This window comes from Delphinapterus leucas, chromosome 10 (genome assembly GCF_059928025.1).
Source record: "Delphinapterus leucas isolate spDelLeu-1000000601 "Yukka" chromosome 10, BTC_Dleu_Yukka2, whole genome shotgun sequence".
Taxonomy (NCBI): Eukaryota; Metazoa; Chordata; class Mammalia; order Artiodactyla; family Monodontidae; genus Delphinapterus; species Delphinapterus leucas.
The window spans coordinates 102,022,799-102,040,927 of NC_143138.1; the positions used below are offsets into that span (position 1 = coordinate 102,022,799).

Here is an 18,129-nt window from a genome sequence, read left to right on the forward strand (position 1 = left end):
CTGGTGTGCCCGCAGCTGCCGATTTTCAACAAAAGCCAGAAAGCTGGAATTTATGTGAAGTCTTCCAGCTTCTAAATGTTTGCAACAAAATCCGAGTGCTTACAAAGATGCTCTGCAGAAAGAAGCTGACAGGTGCCAGGGGCGTGCACCATTAGCAGAGCAGCAGACAGAGGCAGGACCAACCCCGGCTACGCGGGGTCAGGGAGGAAACCGGGGCTCAGAGGCATCGCGGCCCAGGCCCCAGGTCACACAACGAGCGCGTGTGAGCTTCGGCCCGGGACTCACCACGGGTGAGTAGGGGCTGCGGGAAGCCCAGGCCCCTCGTTTGCGGGTCCCGCTGCCATCAGCAGAGCCTACGCTGCCCTGAAAGAGTCAGACATCCCAGGTCAAGGCCCGTGGGCTGGGGGTGAGGAGGGGAAGGGCCGGCTGGCCCACCTGCAAGCTCTCCTCGCAGGGCGCCCCCTCCCCAGGCCGCTTTGGGAGCCAGGAGCTCCTGTGGCTGATTCTGGCACACAGAACATGAGCTCAGGTGTCCAGACTCCCAGCCTGGCTCCCTCTGGTCCCCAGGCTGCGCTCAGGGACCACTCAGATGCCACACAAGCTTAAGTCTCCCACAGCTGAGCCTGGAGAGGAGAGGGGAGGGTCTGTAGGAATCCTTTGGGGAATAGGGAGAGGCTGGGTGGGTCTCCCTCTGCCCCCTGGAGCCACAACCCAGTGATTCTGGGGGACCCTGGAGACCCCCAGACACTGAAGACCCAGGGCTGGCTCCTGGTGCTGCAGGGTGAGGCAGGGAGAGCCTGCTCCTGTGCTCTCCTCCCTTCACCCAGAGGAAGTGCTGCACGACACAAATAAGATCCTGTCAGTTCCTGCCTAACACCTGCAGTGGCTCCCCACTGCCCTTGGGGAAAGGCCCAGATCTTCATCCTGAGGGTAAACGCCATCGCCCTGGGCCTGGCCCCTGACCACTCCCCAGCCTCTTCTCACACCAGCTACACAGCCTCCTTTCAATCCAACTTTTTCCCTCCAGCTGCAGGGCCTTTGCACGTGCTATGCCCTCTGCCTGATGTACTCTCTTCTCTCTGCTCCCCACCTCTCATCCAGTCAGCAGCTCCTTGTGCTCAAACAGCACTTCCCCGGAAGACCTCCCTGATCCCCAGGGGAGTCCAATCCCCCAGACAGGCTCACAGAGCACAACCACCCCATTCCTCGGTCCTCGTCCTATGACTACCACGTTTTCTTCCCCACTAAACCATAATGTCCCGAGGGCAGGGGCAACACGGTCCGTCTGGCGTCTGTCACAGCCCCTGCACACGCCAGGCACCAGACATGACTATCAGGGGTGAAGACATGAAGAAACGGCACGGGCACCTGGATCCACCGCTTCCTGCATGTGTGTCCGTGGGCAAGTGGCCCTATTCCTCTGCTGTGCACCAAGGGGGCGGCTGTGATGATTAAAGGAGCCAGTGATCTCAGAGGGCTTACGATGGTGCAGGCACAGGTCATAAGCCAATATGGTGTCTGCAATTAATATACAGTTATTTGAATTTTAAAGCTTCTCTATTAACTAGAACGTCAAACCGTTCAAGTACCGCTGCCCCACAGGATCTGGTGATGTGAGGCCCCGAGGAAGGGGCTCCTTTCCTGCCACGGGGTCCTGGGGCCTGCAGGTTTTGCTGGAGCCCTTTTCCAGGAGAGGGGCTGGAACCTGCATCTTCTGAGGGCAACCCTGACCCGGGTTCCCACCCTTGTGGCCCAGGAGGGCGGGGGGTGGTCCCCAGCTCCCTCCATCGTGCCAGCCCTGTGGTAGAAGGCGCCCTCACAAGCCCCCTGAGGGACGACAGACGTCAGAGCCCTTCTCCCCGGCAGGGAGCCGGGCATGTGGCTTCCATTAGGCTCCATCTGGACATGCTCAGAGGCAGCCTGGATCCCTGGCACAACTCCGGCTCAAAGACAGGACCCCCACTGCAGCCGGGCCTGGGGCAATGGCTGGAAACCTCCTCCTCCAGGCCCCAGGGCTGCCATGGCAACATGGCCGGGGGTCATTTCCGCCCCACGGCGCGCCTCTCAGCCGGCCCCACGGGCAAGCAGGACAAAGCTACCACCTCCCCAGTCCTCCCCACCGAGGGCCCCTTCATCCCTTGGGAACCCCCAGGGCTGCCCCTACAACAGCAGTCAGAAGGCTCTAAGGCCCTCACTGCCCCAAGGACGCTCGTCGGGCCCCTGACCCCCACCCACCAGGCATCCCCTGGCCACCCTCCCCACTCCGTGTGCATGGCTGTGACCACGGACAAATCTGTGTGGGCTCATCCATTACCGCCCTCCACCCCCATCAGACCCCAAAGGAGAGGCTGTGCCCGCCCGGTTCACTGGACGGCCCCTGGTGCAGAGAGGGTGCTCCGCACCTATCTGCTGAAGAAATTAAGTGGGTGGATCGAGGAACAGATGGTGAATAGTGACGGTTAACATTTTTAATTACTCGGCAGTGCTAGGCCCCATGCCGAGTTTGAATGAGTTAGCTCATTTAATCCTCAAAACACCCCCAGGAAGCAGGGCCTTCTCTGCCGCTTCCAGATGGAGAAAATGAGGCACAAGGCGGAGAGCCGCTCGCCTGAATTACAGAGCACATGCGCTGGTGGGTGTCAGGTGGACACTGGGTGAGCAGAAGCAGGGAAGATGGACGGGGGTGGTGGACGGCAGCCAGCCTCTGCTTACACGGCCTGGGCCAACTCCTGGGTCCCATTTAAATTCACCCTGCCGGCCCACCACTCCCAACTTCCTACATCTCCCTTTCCCCGAGCTCCAAGAAGCACAGCCTGTCCCTGCCCTGCTCTGGGCTTTGCATGGGCGGGGCCTCTAATGGGATGAGGGGCACTCAGTCAGGGGCCCCACCCCCAGGCGGCCTCCACCAACAGCCACACCCCAAAATCCATTTGAGAAAGCCTGGGGCAGAGGAAAGAACCCGGGGCTCCTGAAAACGAAGCAGCTCTCCAGGGTTCCAAGGTCCACACCACAGAGAGGCCTCTGGTAGCAAGGGGGCGGGTGATGGGGCCGGGGCCAGGGCCGGGTCTATTTTGGAAGCCCTGAAGGCTGCACGCACCATCCCCCGGCGCCAGGCCTGCAAGCCCGCCCGGGCACACGTGGACTTCATTACAGCCCCGCCCCACGCACACGCCCCGCCCCCTGCAGGCTCGGGGCTGGGCGGGGAGGAGCCCCCGGAAGCCCCCCCCGCCCTGGTCCCCGCCGCCACCTCTCACGGCGCGCCCTGCCGCCACGAGCCACACCTCTCCACCCTCAACCTGGTCAGCTGAAAATGAGAAGGAGCCCAGCTCCCAGCTTGTGGGCGTATCGAGTCACAGATGGGGCTGGGCACCTAGTAGGTGCTCAGCAAGGGCGAGTTCTGTGCCCGTCCACCGAGAGCAGGATGGAAGGAGCCGCCAGGGCGGGGGCCTGGGGGCTGGGGGAGCCTGCAGTCTCGGCCTCAGCACACAGCGGACGCCCAGCAAGGGCCATAGCTCTGGACACACGAGCCCCCTCCCCCAGGAAACCATCCCAGATGCCACCCGGGCAGCCCCCACTCACAGCCTGTGGACCACACTGGCCAGTTCCTGCCTCCCAGCGGCCCATTAGGGGCTGTCCACAGTTGGTACCTAATAAGGGTCTACAGAGTGAATGACACAGGACTGAACAAGACATGGACTCGCAGCTGTGGAGAGAGATATCTAGACACCCAGACAACTCCTAGGGCTCCCTCAGAGGTGGGGGCAGGGAGCTGCAGAGTGGGGATGGAGGAAGGGTCATACAAGACACAAAGACCCAGTGAAGGATTCCTGGAAGCGGTGCTGCCTGAGCTCACTGGGAAGAGTGTGAGCAAAGGGGTGGGACACAGGGGGATGACAGTGTAGGGTGCTCATGGGGTGGCAGGGAACTAGCACGAGGGGGGATGACTGGCAAAGGGGTGGCCAGAGAGCCCCCCCATTCCCTCATTAATTCACCCAATGTTTACAGAGCACCAACTGTGTGCACAGCAGAGAAGATGGCAGATGGGGTCCCTCCACTCATGGCTCTCACATCCCACCGGGGGAGACAAAATTAAACAAGTAACGATGTGCTGCAATGCCAGGTATTACTGGGAGGAATTAAAGCAGTGTAAGAGGAAGGTGGGGTGCTCTTTGACTGGGGTGGTCAGGGCAGACCTCTCTAGGCAGGTAACCTTGAACAGAGAGCAAATGGAGGGAAGACGCGAACTTCATGGACACCTGGAAGAGCACTTCAGGAATAGGCAGTGGCAAGTGCAAAGGCCCTGGGGCTGGGAAGTACTGGAAGGGGCCAGGAGGCCCGTGCAGCTAAGCACAGTGCGGAGGGAGAGGGTTGCTAGGCACTGAGTGTTTATGCTCCCACCTCCAAACTCATGCGTTAAAACCCTAATCCTCAGTGGGATGGTATCTGGAGACGGAGCTTTGGCGAGAAAACTAGGTCTTGAGGGTGGAAGCCTCATGATGGGATTAGTGCCCTTCTAAGAAGAGATGCTCCACCTTTGATGTAACCCAGGTGAGATGTGGCCTCATTTGCTCTACCAGGAAGCAGGCTCCCATCAGACAACCGATCTTAGACTTCCCGACCCCAGGGCTATGGGAAATAAACGTCCGCTGTTCAGCCACCCAGTCTACGTATTTTTGTTACAACAGCCAAAAGGGACAAGAAAAGGGTGAAGAGAAGGCCCGGGAGGCCCCAGGGTCAGGCTGTGCAGGGCCTGAGGCCCCTGAGAGGACTTCAGTATCTACTCTGAGTAGGTGGGAGCCACAGCAGGTACTGAGCAGAGGAGGGACAGAAACCACTTGTATGTTAGCAGGACCCCTGGCAGGAAGGGGTGACAGACCCACAAGAGCCTGCATCCATTCTGCTGCCACCGCGGAGGCCAAGAGCCCAGCATCCATGCCCAGAGGCTACTGTCAGGGAGGTGTGAGCAGGCAGCTGTATCAGGGTTGTGAGCTCCCACTTCCTGCCAGGGCACCTGTGGACCCCTCTGCAGGGGCCCCCCAGCCCTGATAAGGTACATGTAAGAGGCCTTCGGCCACAGCCCTATCAGGTAGCCCAGCACCTACCGTGACAGGGACCCCACCCATCCACCCACCATGCTACCCCCAGAAGCTGAGCCAGGAGGAAGCTCCATCTCAGAGCCTCCAGCCCGGAGCTCTGGGGATGGCGCTGGCTGTCCCTGGCCTGGCCCCGCAGACCCAGCTTCCCCTGCTCCAGGCAGCTGTGCACAGACCTGGGCCAGGCTACAGAGCCCCGAGGCTGCCCTTCCCTGGGATGAGTGTCCCTGGAGAAACCAGGAAACAGGCTTACCTTCAGGGTCACCTCTGGGGACAGAATGGACAGAGTTGGGGTCTGTGTCTTCCTCTGGCCGAGAACGGGGCAGAACCGGTGGCTGCTTGGGCACTTCCTGGGTGGGTGGGACGCGGGCCGCCTCCTGGTGAGGTGTGGTCAGGATGGCGTGGGTGCTGGGCTCTGCCGGGCCCTCGGGAGCGCTCTGCGTGGCCTGTGATGCGAGGACACTGGCCGTGCTTGACGCTGGAATGGGCCCAGCTCCCTCCTGCCCGGCGCTGCGGGGGGTGGCCTGGGCGTCCGGGATGAGGTTCTCTTCGGGCCGTGCCCTGGCCTCTGCCGCCTCTTCTTGGACAGGGAGACCAGGGGCTGGACCTGCTGTGGGCTGTCCATCCAGGCCCCTGGGGCCACCTGCTGCCGGCTGCTCCCTGACTGTCAATTCCTCTCTGTCCTCCTGTCTGTCCTCTGTCACTCTCCTGGCCTTGGCCTGCACTGGGGCTGGGGGACCCAGGGCGGCAGCTGCCGTGGGCCTGGGGAGGGCAGCCGGCCAGCGGGTGGCCTGGATGGCTGAAGGTGGCTGACCCCCAGCTCCCAGAGCAGCCGGGCCCCCGGCGCCCGCCTGGAGCTCGCCCTCCAGGGCCGCCGCGGCCTCCGCCTCGGCCACCTCCTGGTCGTAGCTGTAGGGGTCTTCATAGTGTCGCTCAGGGTCACCCTCCTCGGCGTCAGAGAAGTTTCCAGGGGCGGCGTCTCCGTGGCAATCGGGGAGCCGGTAGCAGATGAGCTCGCCGCCGGCGTCAGGACAGTGGCAGGCCCGGCAGGGCGACAGGTGGACTGTGTGGCCAGCGGCGTACTTGCGGCCAGAGTGGACGCAGCCCACCTGGCCGCACTGCGGGCAGCTGTCGGCCGCCACCACGGCCTCGATGCAGTTGGGCGGCAGCTCCGGGCAGGGCATGAACTGGCAGCTGATCTTGCCACCGCCCGGCGGGCAGGAGCACTCGGTGCTGCCGAAGTCCACGAAGTAGGACTGGCCGGCGGGCACGCGGCCGCGCACAAAGCCGCCCTGCAGGCAGTCATAGTACTGGTAGCCCTCGCAGGCGCAGCCCTGCTGCACGCACGTGGCGCAGCAGGCACCCGGCTCCAGCGCCTCCTCGATGCAGTTCTCCAGCGGGGGGCACTCGACGCCCGTGCAGTCCTGCCCCGGGACCGCCGTGCTGGGGCTTGGGCCCAGGGCCAGGGCCACGGCCACGGCCAGCCAGGCTCCCACGGGCTCCGCGAGTGGTGCCATGCCCCGCAGCCAGCCACGCGTCGCCTCCAGATCAACCGTTCTCTCTCACGAGGCCCTGGGGGAATCGGAAAGGACACGGATCAGCACCACGTGGCGGCCACAGGGGGACATGTGTGCACACCTGGCACACACACCGGCACGTGCGCACGGCTGGGCAGCCTCCCCACCTTCACTCACACGCATGCACTCGTCCTCACATCCCTACGCACACGCTCCCACTCGCACCTGCTCAGATGCACAGACAGGCACTGCCGTCGCTCAGGTGTTGACAGAGTCGCCAGCGTGGCCCTGCCCAGGGCCGCTGACCCCCACTCTCACCTGCCACGTGTCCCCGGGTGGGACCCTTGGCCGACGGTCCCGCACACACTCACACTGTCACACGCGTTCTCCAGGCACATGGCTGGCACGCCTGGGGCATCGGGGTCTCACGTCCTCTGTGGCAGGCATGCAGAGGCCAGGTTACAGCCCTCCAGGCACAGCTGCATGCGCTGTCTCACCCACAGCCTCACCTATGTGCCGGGACACCACAGGTGGTCTCTCACACACAGTCACCAGCACCCAAACAGTTTATCTCCCCCCGAAACCCAGCTTGATCCCCAGCCATGCACCCAGAGTCCCGTGGCTGCCAGCCAGAGGGCATAGCCAAGGGGACACTGGAACCAGGCCCTCCCAGGCCTCGGCACACAGCCAAGCCCCCTGCCGTGGCCCTCGGACCCCAGGGCCCAGGAACACCCCCTAACAGATCCCCTTGCACTGCAAGTTACGCTGCAGGGGAGCCTCCTGCCAACCTCCTCAGATGCCTCAGCAAACAATACCACCGTTCCCAGAATTATCCTGGACACCCGCTGTCCCCCGCACGTGCGCGCGCGCGCGCACGCACACACACACACACACACACATACCAAGTCCCGCCCACCCACTGAGCTGCGTGAACAGCTCTCCGCCCTCTGCCCACTTCCCTCCACCACCGCAGCCTCGCCCTGGCTCGAGCTGTACCCCCACCTGCCCTGGAACACGCCTGCCACCTCCCTCCCCGCCATCCACTCCTGCCCTTTCTCTGCAAAGCCGCTGTGATCTGAAAGCAGCTGACCCCAATGTGCACGGCTTCCTGGCTTCCCAACCAGGAAGCAACAGTCTGGGTTCCCTGTGCGAGCCACCCTAACCCTCCCTCCAGGGGCCCTGGCATGACCCTCCCGCAGCCCCTCCTTGTTACCCTACAAGCCGCTCAAATGTCACCTTCTCACTGTCCTCGCTCCTCCCCCCACCTCCATCCTCGCAAAAGTCGCCGGTCCCACAGCCCTGGGACCCGCGTGACTCGGGGTCAGGCCTGCACCCCTGGGCTGCATGCTCCTCAGTCACAGACAAGGGCTCCCTCTCCACCCATTCCCGGCCCCGAAGCTGCGCCATCATTTGCAGTCACTGCAACGATTGTCTGATTTAGAAAAAAAGACAATAAAGTGAGATCTCTACTATTTTAAGTTTGTAAATTTCAAACCTAAAAAATAGAATAACAGGAACTTCTTAGAAGTCTTTAACAGAGAGGAGAAAGAAGCAGCCATCGTGCTGCCCGCCTCCGGGCTGAGCTGGGCAGAGTGTGACGGCAGCGCAAGGACCCTGTCGGGCAGGGCAGTGACGGAGCAACTCAGCGGCCACGCAGCAGGAGAGGAGGTCTGCCTCCGAGGCCAGTCAGCCAGGATTGAGGGCACAGGCCCTCCAAGCCGGCACCCTCCAGAACTGGGGCTTACCAGCAAGTGAGGCAGGCCCCATGGACATTCTGCCAGCACTGGCACTCTGGTGCGCGGAGCAATTCCAGAGGCTACTGAACGCCAGGCAGTCATGAGGACAATGAAGACATAAATGAATGAAAGCCAGGAAACGGGACAGGAAGAGGCCGGGGTGTGGGAGAGCCTATTTTGGCCAGGGTGGTCAAGCAAGGCTTCTCCAAGGAAGTGGCATTTGAGCTGAGGCCTGAGCAAATCTGTGAACACAGCCCCATGAATGTCTGGAGGCAAAGCATGTCAGGTGGCAGGAACAGCAAGTGCAAAGGGCCTGAGGCAGGACTGCACAAGGGAGGTGGGGAGCAGCAGGGGCCACTACAGCGGAACCAGTGGGCAAGGGCCAGGGTGGTAATGCCCAGATAAGCCCTGGAGCCTGGAATGACCTGATGGGACGCTCTACTTAAAGGGTTCGTCTGCTGCCGTGCTGAGAATGGGAAGGTGGGCAAGAGATGGGCAGCGGGAGAGGACGTGGCGGGATGTGCTGACGGCCTGGGTGGGGGTGAGGAAGGGAGCCCAGGATGAGCAGAAGTTTGGGCCTGAACACCTGGAAGGACAAAGCTGGGGCTTCTTGAGGCAGGGAAAGCCGTGGAGGAGGGCCACAGGCCTGCATGGGAGATGGGCAGCCTGGTTTGGGCCTTGTCGAGTTTGAGAAGCCCAGAGATGGTCCGGGTGAGGATGGTAAGGGCGCCTCCAGGGACAAGAGCCTGTGCTGGGCGGGGAAAGAGGCGAGAGGGGGGGGTCTCTGGACAAGAGCTGACACGCACGTCCCCCCAAGCTGAACGGCCGCCTCAGGAGGGTGGAGGGCCCCGTAGGACAGAGGCCCAAGATCCCCATGACAAACCACGGAAATGGGAGGGACGAAGGCCCTCCCTCCAGTCTGCCCTCAACAGTGTCATTTAAGAAAGAAGCTTCCTCCCCCCGTGCCCCCCATTCCTCCTCATCACACACTCACAGGAACCCTGCATCCAGGAGGCAGTATTCCCGCCACAGCCCACACAGGGCTCCCAGCGGGGCCTGGCCCTTGGACCCCCTACCGTCACAAATGGCCCACAACCATGTGAATCCAGGCCCGGAGGAAAGACAAAGAACATCAGCCCCCCGCTTGGTGTTTTCATTTGCTGTGCAACCCTGAGCAAGGCCCTTGCCCCCTCTAAGCCTCTCAGCTCTGCATCTGTACACAGCGGAGAGGCTCTACCACACCTTAGGTCACAGTTGGGGCCCATGGGCACTACCTAGTCCACGAATGCATTGTGTGTCCCACGCAGTGAGCTTTTTTTTAAATTTTTATTTATTTTAATTTATTTATTTTTGGCTGCGCTGGGTCTCTATTGCTTGAGCGGGCTTTCTCTAGTTGCGGTGAGCGGGGGCTACTATTCGTTGCGGTACGCGGGCTTCTCATTGCCGTGGCTTCTCTTGTTGTGGAACACGGGCTCAGTAGTTGTGGCGCACGGGCTTAGTTGCTCCGCGACGTGTGAGATCTTCCCAGACCAGGGCTCGAACCCGTGTCCCCTGCATTGGCAGGCGGATTCTCAACCACTGCGCCACCAGGGAAGCCCCCCACACAGTGAGCTTTTACTTTTCAATTAGTAACCAGCACTTACAGATTGGAAATGCTCACGTGAAAATTCCAGCTTCTTACTTCTCTGGAAAATTCCTGAGCCCCAGCCACCCTGAGGTGTCATACAGCGTGTGGCCTCCCGGTTCCCCACGAAGCACGCCATGGACTCTCTGCTCATTCACACGTGGCTGGACGTGCTTGAGCTCTGGGTCCCCCCAGGCTCACCTCTGAACTGGGAGCCCCATGGTCATTCCCACTGTGGTCTCCAGCTGGGAAAATGGAAGTCCGGGTCCCTGCATGCTGCTCAGAATCCCCGTCAGTCTGCAGGGGGAGCACCCACCTTCGAGAGGGATGGGGCCGGCTGGGATGTGTCTGCAGGAGGTGGCCCAGTGGCGAGGGGCTGGGTCCCTTGGGGTGGCTACCCTGGGGAAGAGCAGCCTCAGGGGCGCCTGGCACATCTCCCCAGCTGCTCAGGACGGGTTATGGCCCCTCAGGTGTGTACGGAGGATAAAGGGCAAGAGACCTCAGCTCCACGTGGGGAAAGCTTTCTCCAGGTCAGAGTCAGACCAGGCTGCAGGTGCGGAGGGAGCTCCCCGTCCCTGGAGATAAGCTAGCGGGGCTGGGAACACGCATACGAGTGAGAAGTAGGAGGGCACAATCTCTACATTGCTGGTTCTCAGATTCAAACATGCCCCTCCCGGGGGGCTCCAGCTGCTGTTTCCCACGGCCCCTGCAGGAAGTGGCCCCCTGAACGTGTGGCTTCTGCAAATCGGCCCCCCTCCAATATGAAAAGAGGAATCATGACGGGAGGGGCTGAAAAAGGGGACCTGACCTCCCTGAAGTGGGGAGCCCCGGCAGGCAGACTGTGGTGACAAAGACCCCTGAGGCTGGGCCTGAGGCTGGGTCACGGGGCGCACACTCCGAGGTAGGGGCTCATCGGGGACCCGGCAGACGCAGAGAAAGACCCCCAGGATCTCCTGACACCCACGGATGAACGAAGCTGGGTAATGCACGCACGTTAACAAGACTACGATTGCTACAGTGCCAGCTGGCCTCCGTGAGCCCTGGAGCGGACACCAGGAGAGGGGCACGTACACAAGCAGGCCACACGTGCGTGCAGGGTGAGTGCCGAGCTCTCCTGCCCCGTGCATTTCCCTGAGAACTCTGCACCACGTGGCCACTGGGTATTTGTCCAGTGGTGGAGGGGACACAGGACATGGGTACAGGCCACTAGGCCGGTGACCGGCCCCCAGACCCACTCCCTGCCCTGCCCTTCTCCACCTGGCTCTGCACCGGCAGGGACAGGGGCGCTGCCCTCCTCAGACTGCGGTCCCGGGCTCCCGCAGTGCCCAGGGGCCACCACTGACAGGGGCTCAGAGGGCAGGAGAGGGGTTGGGGTATTGGTTCCCCACCTCCCTTGCTCCTTCCCTCCAGAGCAGGGGTTTGGTGATGGCTCCTCCCCCTCCCCCATGGCCACAGCTCCCGCTGGAGCCCCACTAGCCTGCAAGAGGGCTCAGGTGAGGGCACGAACACATCCAGCCAACCCACAAGCCCATCCCCCCTTCGCTGCGACTGGTGGCAGGGGGCTGTAACCATGAACCAGTGAGACTCAGAATGGTGACCACTCCCACAGGGGACGCAGAGGGACGCCGACACCCCCCCACAGGAGCTGGCAAGCTTCCACCTTGGTCTCTGGAGTCCTGAGCCACCAGGAAAACGGGTGAGGACCCTGCCCGGGAGACCCTGCAAGCCCAGTGTGCACTCCCGCTGGTCACACGCTGGCATGTGAATGAGGCCATTTCAGACAGCCCCATCAGACCGGAGACTAGTATAAATACCACCAGGGTCCCCAACGACACACCTGCCTAAACCCCTGAGCAAATACACCGCTACCACCAGGTGTCGGGCCGCTGGTCCCGCGGCAGCTGGACCCGCAAGCACTGGGACCCAAGTAAGCAGCCCCAGCAGAGAGTCCAGGGGGGAACTTCTAAAGGACAAAGGCCCCGAGTCCTCGGCACACAGCAAACGTGGGCAGAGGAGATGCTGTGCTGGGTTCACACTGGCCTGAGACGTGACAGCCACCGCGTGCGGGATTCCCGCTCGGACCTGGAGCGAACAGACAGCTGAGAGACACCGGGCTCCCCGGGCTCCGAGATGGGCCACGGGCCAGGGGACGTGAAGGAACAGCATCATTCCGTGAGCTCCGACAGCTGCAGACGGTGGTGTTTCTGAAAGACTGACACTCTGAGTACCACCAAGCCTGTGATGTGCCCTCACACACTCAGCACGAAACAAAGGCCACGCAGCCAACTGTGCCCAGCAGTGAAAGCCGGTGATGGGCGTCTGGGCATCCTCTCCGGGCTTCACGCTCCATAACCAAGAGACGGAGACAGCAAGCCTTAGACGGGAAGGAAGATGGGAGCCCCCAACACCACACCGAGGTGCACCCAGCTGTGCGGAGCTGAAGCAAGCTTAAGGCAGGAGCAGGCAGGTGGCGGAGGCCCTGGCTGGCCAGACCCCTGCTAGGGCGGGGGCAGCGGGCTTCTCACGTAGGCCGGGGTCAGTGTCTCACAACCAGGATGTGGGGGGACGGGGCAGGGGCACACTCAGCAAGGGTCTCTTCCCGGGAGTGTCCAGGGAGACAGGAGGCTGAGGGCTCTGTGCAAGACACGCCCACCGTCCCGTATCCTCCCTCCCTCCCCCACCCCAGGGCGCCCGGGCAAGGGGGGCTGGCGATCAGAGCTGACCGCACCTCTGCCGCCCTCACTGCTCCCGCCCGCAAACACAGATACACGTCCCTACAGTAAGTGACCCCGTCCTGATAATGAACCTCAGCGGCCACCCCGAGAAGGCCCCAGAAGCAAACTCTCCAAGTGGGCAAGGCCACCCTGGTGCCCCCCTCATGGCCCTGGGGCACTGACTGATCACCAGTGCCACCACGACCGGGGTCCGGCCTCATGTGACACCAAATCACAAGGTTAAGGAAATTCTTCCTTTCTCTGGTTCTCTGAGCCTTCTGATTCTGACAAGAATAGGCTTGCCAGAGCTAGCAAATAAAAATACAAGACATGCAGTTACAGAGGAATTTCAGATAAACAGTGCATCATGATTTAGCATTAAGTATGTCCTGTGCAATATTTGGGAGATACTTATTCACCACTCCTCTGAAATTCCAATTTAACTGGGCATCCTACATCTTTACTGGGCAGCCCCAGACAAGAACAAAGTCTCAGGTTGGTGCTGGTGTGGTTTCAAAACATTAAGAATGTTTGCAGGGGATCTATCTTTTAAACAAGAGGCAGCTACAGCCAAACACAGATTCTCAAGCAGCTGGGGATGACAGAAGGGATATAGACACTCAGGACCCTGTAGACACACCAGTTACAAGCACACGAGTCATCAAGACCACCTGGCCCGCCGGCCACCACCTCTGAGGGCAGTGCCGCTCCCAGCTTCTCCCAGAAGCCTGCCCAGATGGCTGCCCGCTGCCCCCAAGTCCAGCCAGAGGGTGGTCACCAACCAGCCGCCTGGCCGTCTGTCTATGGAGTGTGTTTGGGGGCCCACACGGCACTTTTGAAATTAGTCGCTGTTATTAAAACATTGCGATGCTATTAATTTATAATTGATTTAATGTCATAACACTTAAAATCAGAACATTTTACACCTAAGTTGGATTCCCAACTTCTCTAGGAAAATCAGAACCTGGGCCTGATGGCGGGGTATCACTGGTCCACGGCAGCTGGTCCACGCTCACTCTCCATCGGCATCACTGTGCTCCCCCATTCCCCTCTATCCTCTGGAACCCTCCTGGGCCTCTCCTGTCTACACACAAAGGAGGGAGGCCCAGGGGAGGTAGGAGTTCCTGCTCCCCCTGGACCAAAGCCACTGCCTGAACGGCCTGGTTTCCTGGGTTAGGACCTGTCTCTCCTGTAAGTGGCAGACACTGGGAATCGTGCCCCCTCCAAGGAGCCCGCTCCCACCCAGGTAGGCTCAAAGGTCAATCGTATCAGAATCCAGCGGCATCCCCACAGCCGCACAACCACGGGAGGGGACGCTCGAGTTAATTACACACTGTCTGAAGCCGGGACCTCCCAGAAGCAGAGCCTGAGGTGGGGTTCTGAGCATGTGGTTTATTGGGAGAAGCGCTGGGAGAAGGGAACGGGAAACAGGATGGCAAAGATGTGATCTCAGCTGAAGTCCGACACCAGCCTGCAACGTGGGGGGGCGGGGCTCTGCAATGTGACTGGCACCCCAGGGCTCATCCCACTCAGGGACATCAGTGGGTCATTGGCCAAGGCTGGCAGTGGGACGAAGCGGGGGGATCACCTCCTGGGCCCATGCGGTGAACCAACACCTGTCGGCCAAGGGCGTCTGAAGAAGCGCGCGCAGGTGTGAGCCACTAGCAGCAGCTGGGGGACGAGTGCACCAGGAGGAGGAACCAGCCCAGGCACCAGCGGGGGCACAGGCTCTGCCACACACACACACACACACACACACACCCCTGCAACAGCAGGTCAGAGAGTCTGCTCCTAGAAACGATCCCCAAACCTAGCTTTAATTCCTAATCTGGGCTGAGATCGCCCCAGGCTCAGAAAGGTAAGAAAGTAATGTACTAAAAATAGTATCTGCACACCGATGTTCACAGCAGCGTTATTCCCAGTGGCCCAAAGGCAGAGGTAACCCAAGTGTCCATCAACAGGTGAGTGGATAAACAAAATGTGGTCTCTCTACACGATGCAATGTTACTCAGCCTTAAAAAGGACGTTCTGGGACTTCCCCGGTGACGCAGTGGTTAAGAATCCGCCTGCCAATGCAGGGGACACGGGTTCGAGCCCTGGTCCGGGAAGATCCCACATGCCGTGGAGCAACAAAGCCCGCGCGCCACAACTACTGAGCCTGTGCTCCAGAGCCCGCGAGCCACAACTGCTGAGGCCGTATGCCACAACGACTGAAGCGCGCACGCCTAGAGCCCGTGCTCCGCAACAAGAGAAGCCACCGCAATGAGAAGCCCGCGCACCGCAACAAAGAGTAGCCCCCGCTCGCCGCAACTAGAGAAAGCCTGTGCGCAGCAACAAAGACCCAACGCAGTCAAAAATAAATTAAAATTTCTAAAACATGGCTAAGAGGGTCAGTTTTGTATGTATTTTACTACAGTAAAAAGTAATAAAACGTGCACTGTGGAGCCAAGAGTGAGTAATCAAAGAGCAGAGAGCGGAAAGGAAAAACAGTGCTGCACTGAAGACCCAACAGGAAACAAGAGCTGCCCCTGAGACCTCCCCATCATGGTCAGCTTCCTGGCACCCAAGGCCAAAAGGGAAATTAGAGGATGACCTGGTGCTCCTCGTACGATAAGAGGAAGTCATCTAATTCACTGGGGAAAATAATAAACGTGTTCTTGGCACAGAAACTTAGGAGGGATTTTAGCTGTTGATCAGGTTCATATTAACTATCACTTCCTTGGCACCGACACGATGCCAAGCGCTGGCCTGAGAGCTTGTAGGGATGTTGATTTCATTTAACCATGCTCTGCAGGTAAGGAAACTCAGGCCCAGACAGGATACATGACCTGCCCCCGGTCACACCATCAGTAAAAGGTGGTGCGCAGACATGAAGCCAGGTCTGCCTGGCCAGGGGAGCACAGCCAGAGTCCTTCAGTTTGTCGATATTCATTACACACCTGCTACCGGCCAGTCCCCACAGCGGTGGCGGTGAACAAGACCCATAGAGGCCCTCCCCCCGTGTGGCCAACATCCTGGTGAAGAGAAGAGACAAAGAACAAGTAAGTAAGAAGATAGTAAGGAGGTTGTGAGGGACAGGGCCTGGGGCCCGCCCCTGGCAAGAGCGGGCAGAGAAGCCCTCACCGAGGAGGTGACGCTTCGGCTGAGACTTGCCTGGCGCAGATGCGGCGGCCGTGCAAGGAACTGGGAAAGGCATCCCAGGCAGAGGTAATAGCATGGGCAAAGGCCCTGAGGCAGGAACCAGCTGGACCCACTGCGGCCGGCATTGCAAGGAACAAAGAAGGGAGTGGGAGGAGGTGAGGTGGGCAGCAAGAGGGAAAGGGGCGCGGGGCATGAAAATTAAGGAAGGAGACAAGGTCAGAAGAGGACACCGGTCAGTCAGTCACCCACGCCCAGGGCCCCAGAGAATGTAGCAAAGTGTCTTGACGGGGTGGACACTGTTCCAACGGGGCGAGGGCAGTGCACCAATGGGCCACAGCACGCTGGGAAGTCCTCAGGAAGGCAGAGGAAGATTCCAGCCCCAGGAAGCGCAGAGCTGGGTAACACCTTAACATCACGGAGGGAATACGGCACCTGCGGTGGGGGGGGGGGGGGGGAGATGGGGAAAAGACCACGGAGGGGGGAGGGTGCTGGGGTTAGGGCGATGGGGGGCGGGTGTACACTGACTTCCATGTACTTTTTGTATGTTTTTATATGTATTTTTTCACAAGAGCAGAGACTTTTAAAAGAAAAGAGCCTATTATAATAGTCCAGAAAAAGGAAACAGAGCAGAGGCCAGAGACTTCTTGGCAGAAGAAATGGATAGGAGGGGAGGGATATGAAAAACAATCACAAATCACCACAAGAAAAATGATGAAGCCTGGCTTCCACCGTTAAATACTGATTTTCCTTCATTTCCTCATGGGCAAAAATCTCAATAATTGATGCGATCGTTTGCAAAACGACAAGTCTGGCCTGGGGAGAGCGGGCAGGGCTGAGGGCACAGGGGGCTGGCCTGAGACCCCCGGGGGGGGCTGGGGGGCTGGGTCCAGAGCACAGGGACACCGGGTCTCAGGCCAACCCTGGGTGCAAAGCGTTGACAGCAGTCAGGCCCAGGTGGAATGCACAGAGGGTGCTGGCAGCCCGTGTCCTCACGCTCATGGGCCCCTGGGGACCCTCCCTGGGTGAGCTCATGAAAACACTGGGAAAATCGTCCTTCCAGTTCAACAGCCAGGTTTTGTTCCCTTCCCTTCCCTCTCTTAGCTAATAAAGAAAAAATAAGTAAAATGAATAAAAAGCTCCTTAAACCCTGGGTGAGAAGTGACCCTGCATATGTAATCACTAATCTCATTATCAACATAAACAGGTGAAAAATTACACAGATGAATGTCCGTGACTTATAATCAACCTTTGAGAAAAGAAAATGTTGCTTTTGGCACAGGAGGGAGCGATATTTTCCTTCCCCACAAGTCATGACTCTGGAGAGAAGAAACACTCTTTGGGCAGAGTGATGAGAAACCGTCCTGCCCGTGGCCAAGGCTGAGCTCACTGCTCTCCCCGCCTGCGTCCCCAATACCCTCCACCCGGCCCCAGACAGGCATCCAGCTTGCCCGTGGTGCTGCCTGCCGACGACTTCTCGTCTGATGTCCTCCCACCCTGCTCGAAATCCTGATGGTTCCCTACCACCTCTGGCCCTTGGGTAATCCACCCACGTCCACCAAAAAAGGAAAGTGTGAACAAAGCTTAGTAGTGGACATGGGGTGGTTTCTCATCACCCATCGTACATTCACCCTCCTTCCAACAAGGGCCCCTGGATCTCATTCTGGGGTCCACACCACTCAACTGTCAGGCCAATCAGTGTTTCTCATTCCTCTCGCAACAATGCCTAACTCAGGGATGGACACGAGGCCAACCTGAGCCCGTGAGACCCAATTCAAGTGAGACATCAGGCAAATGGCCTCTTGTTCCCACTGTATCAGACAAGAGATGATTTAACCTTGAGGGTCCCTGAAGCCATCCTGTTGTCAGCCGGAGACTGTCTGAGGCTGGAGTCAACTCAAAAAATAAAAAGGGAAAATGAAAAGCCAAGATAACAGAGTCACAGTGACAGCTGCTGAGTACCTAGATCCAGCCACACCTGAAGCTCACTGAAAAGCTGAACTTTGCAATGACAAAGTTGCTCAAGCAACTTTTTGCTCAAGCAACCATTTTGCTCAAGCTAACTTGGATCAGGTTTTCTGTCACTTGCAACCAAGAGTCTTAACAGATATATGGGCTTATATATATAAAAAAATTGTTGCCTATCATTTTAGGGGTCTTACAGACTCCCTGGAACTCACTCATGGACCCTGGGTTGAATACCCTTGGACCAAGGATAAAGTGAAAACTCCTAAGGGTGGCATTCTAAGTCCTTCACCATCTAGCTCCCACCTATCTTTCCCTCCCACCTTTTCTTTCCATTTCCCT

At 59.4% G+C, this 18,129-nt stretch overlaps 1 protein-coding gene across 5 annotated transcripts in view; it reads right to left on the bottom strand.

The window, feature by feature from the left end:
* FBLN2 (fibulin 2) overlaps positions 1 to 18,129 on the bottom strand; it is a 74,838-nt gene that overhangs the window by 43,595 nt on the left and 13,114 nt on the right. For 4 of the 5 annotated variants that reach the window (XM_030759415.2, XM_030759416.2, XM_022562538.3 and 1 more), the window contains exon 2: positions 5,347 to 6,665. In XM_030759415.2, coding sequence (XP_030615275.2) covers positions 5,347 to 6,610 — 1,264 coding nt within the window. In that variant the 5' untranslated portion in view covers positions 6,611 to 6,665. Of the gene's footprint in view, positions 1 to 5,346; positions 6,813 to 18,129 lie in introns of those variants that run through there. The other variant, XM_089919792.1, reaches the window with a different exon arrangement.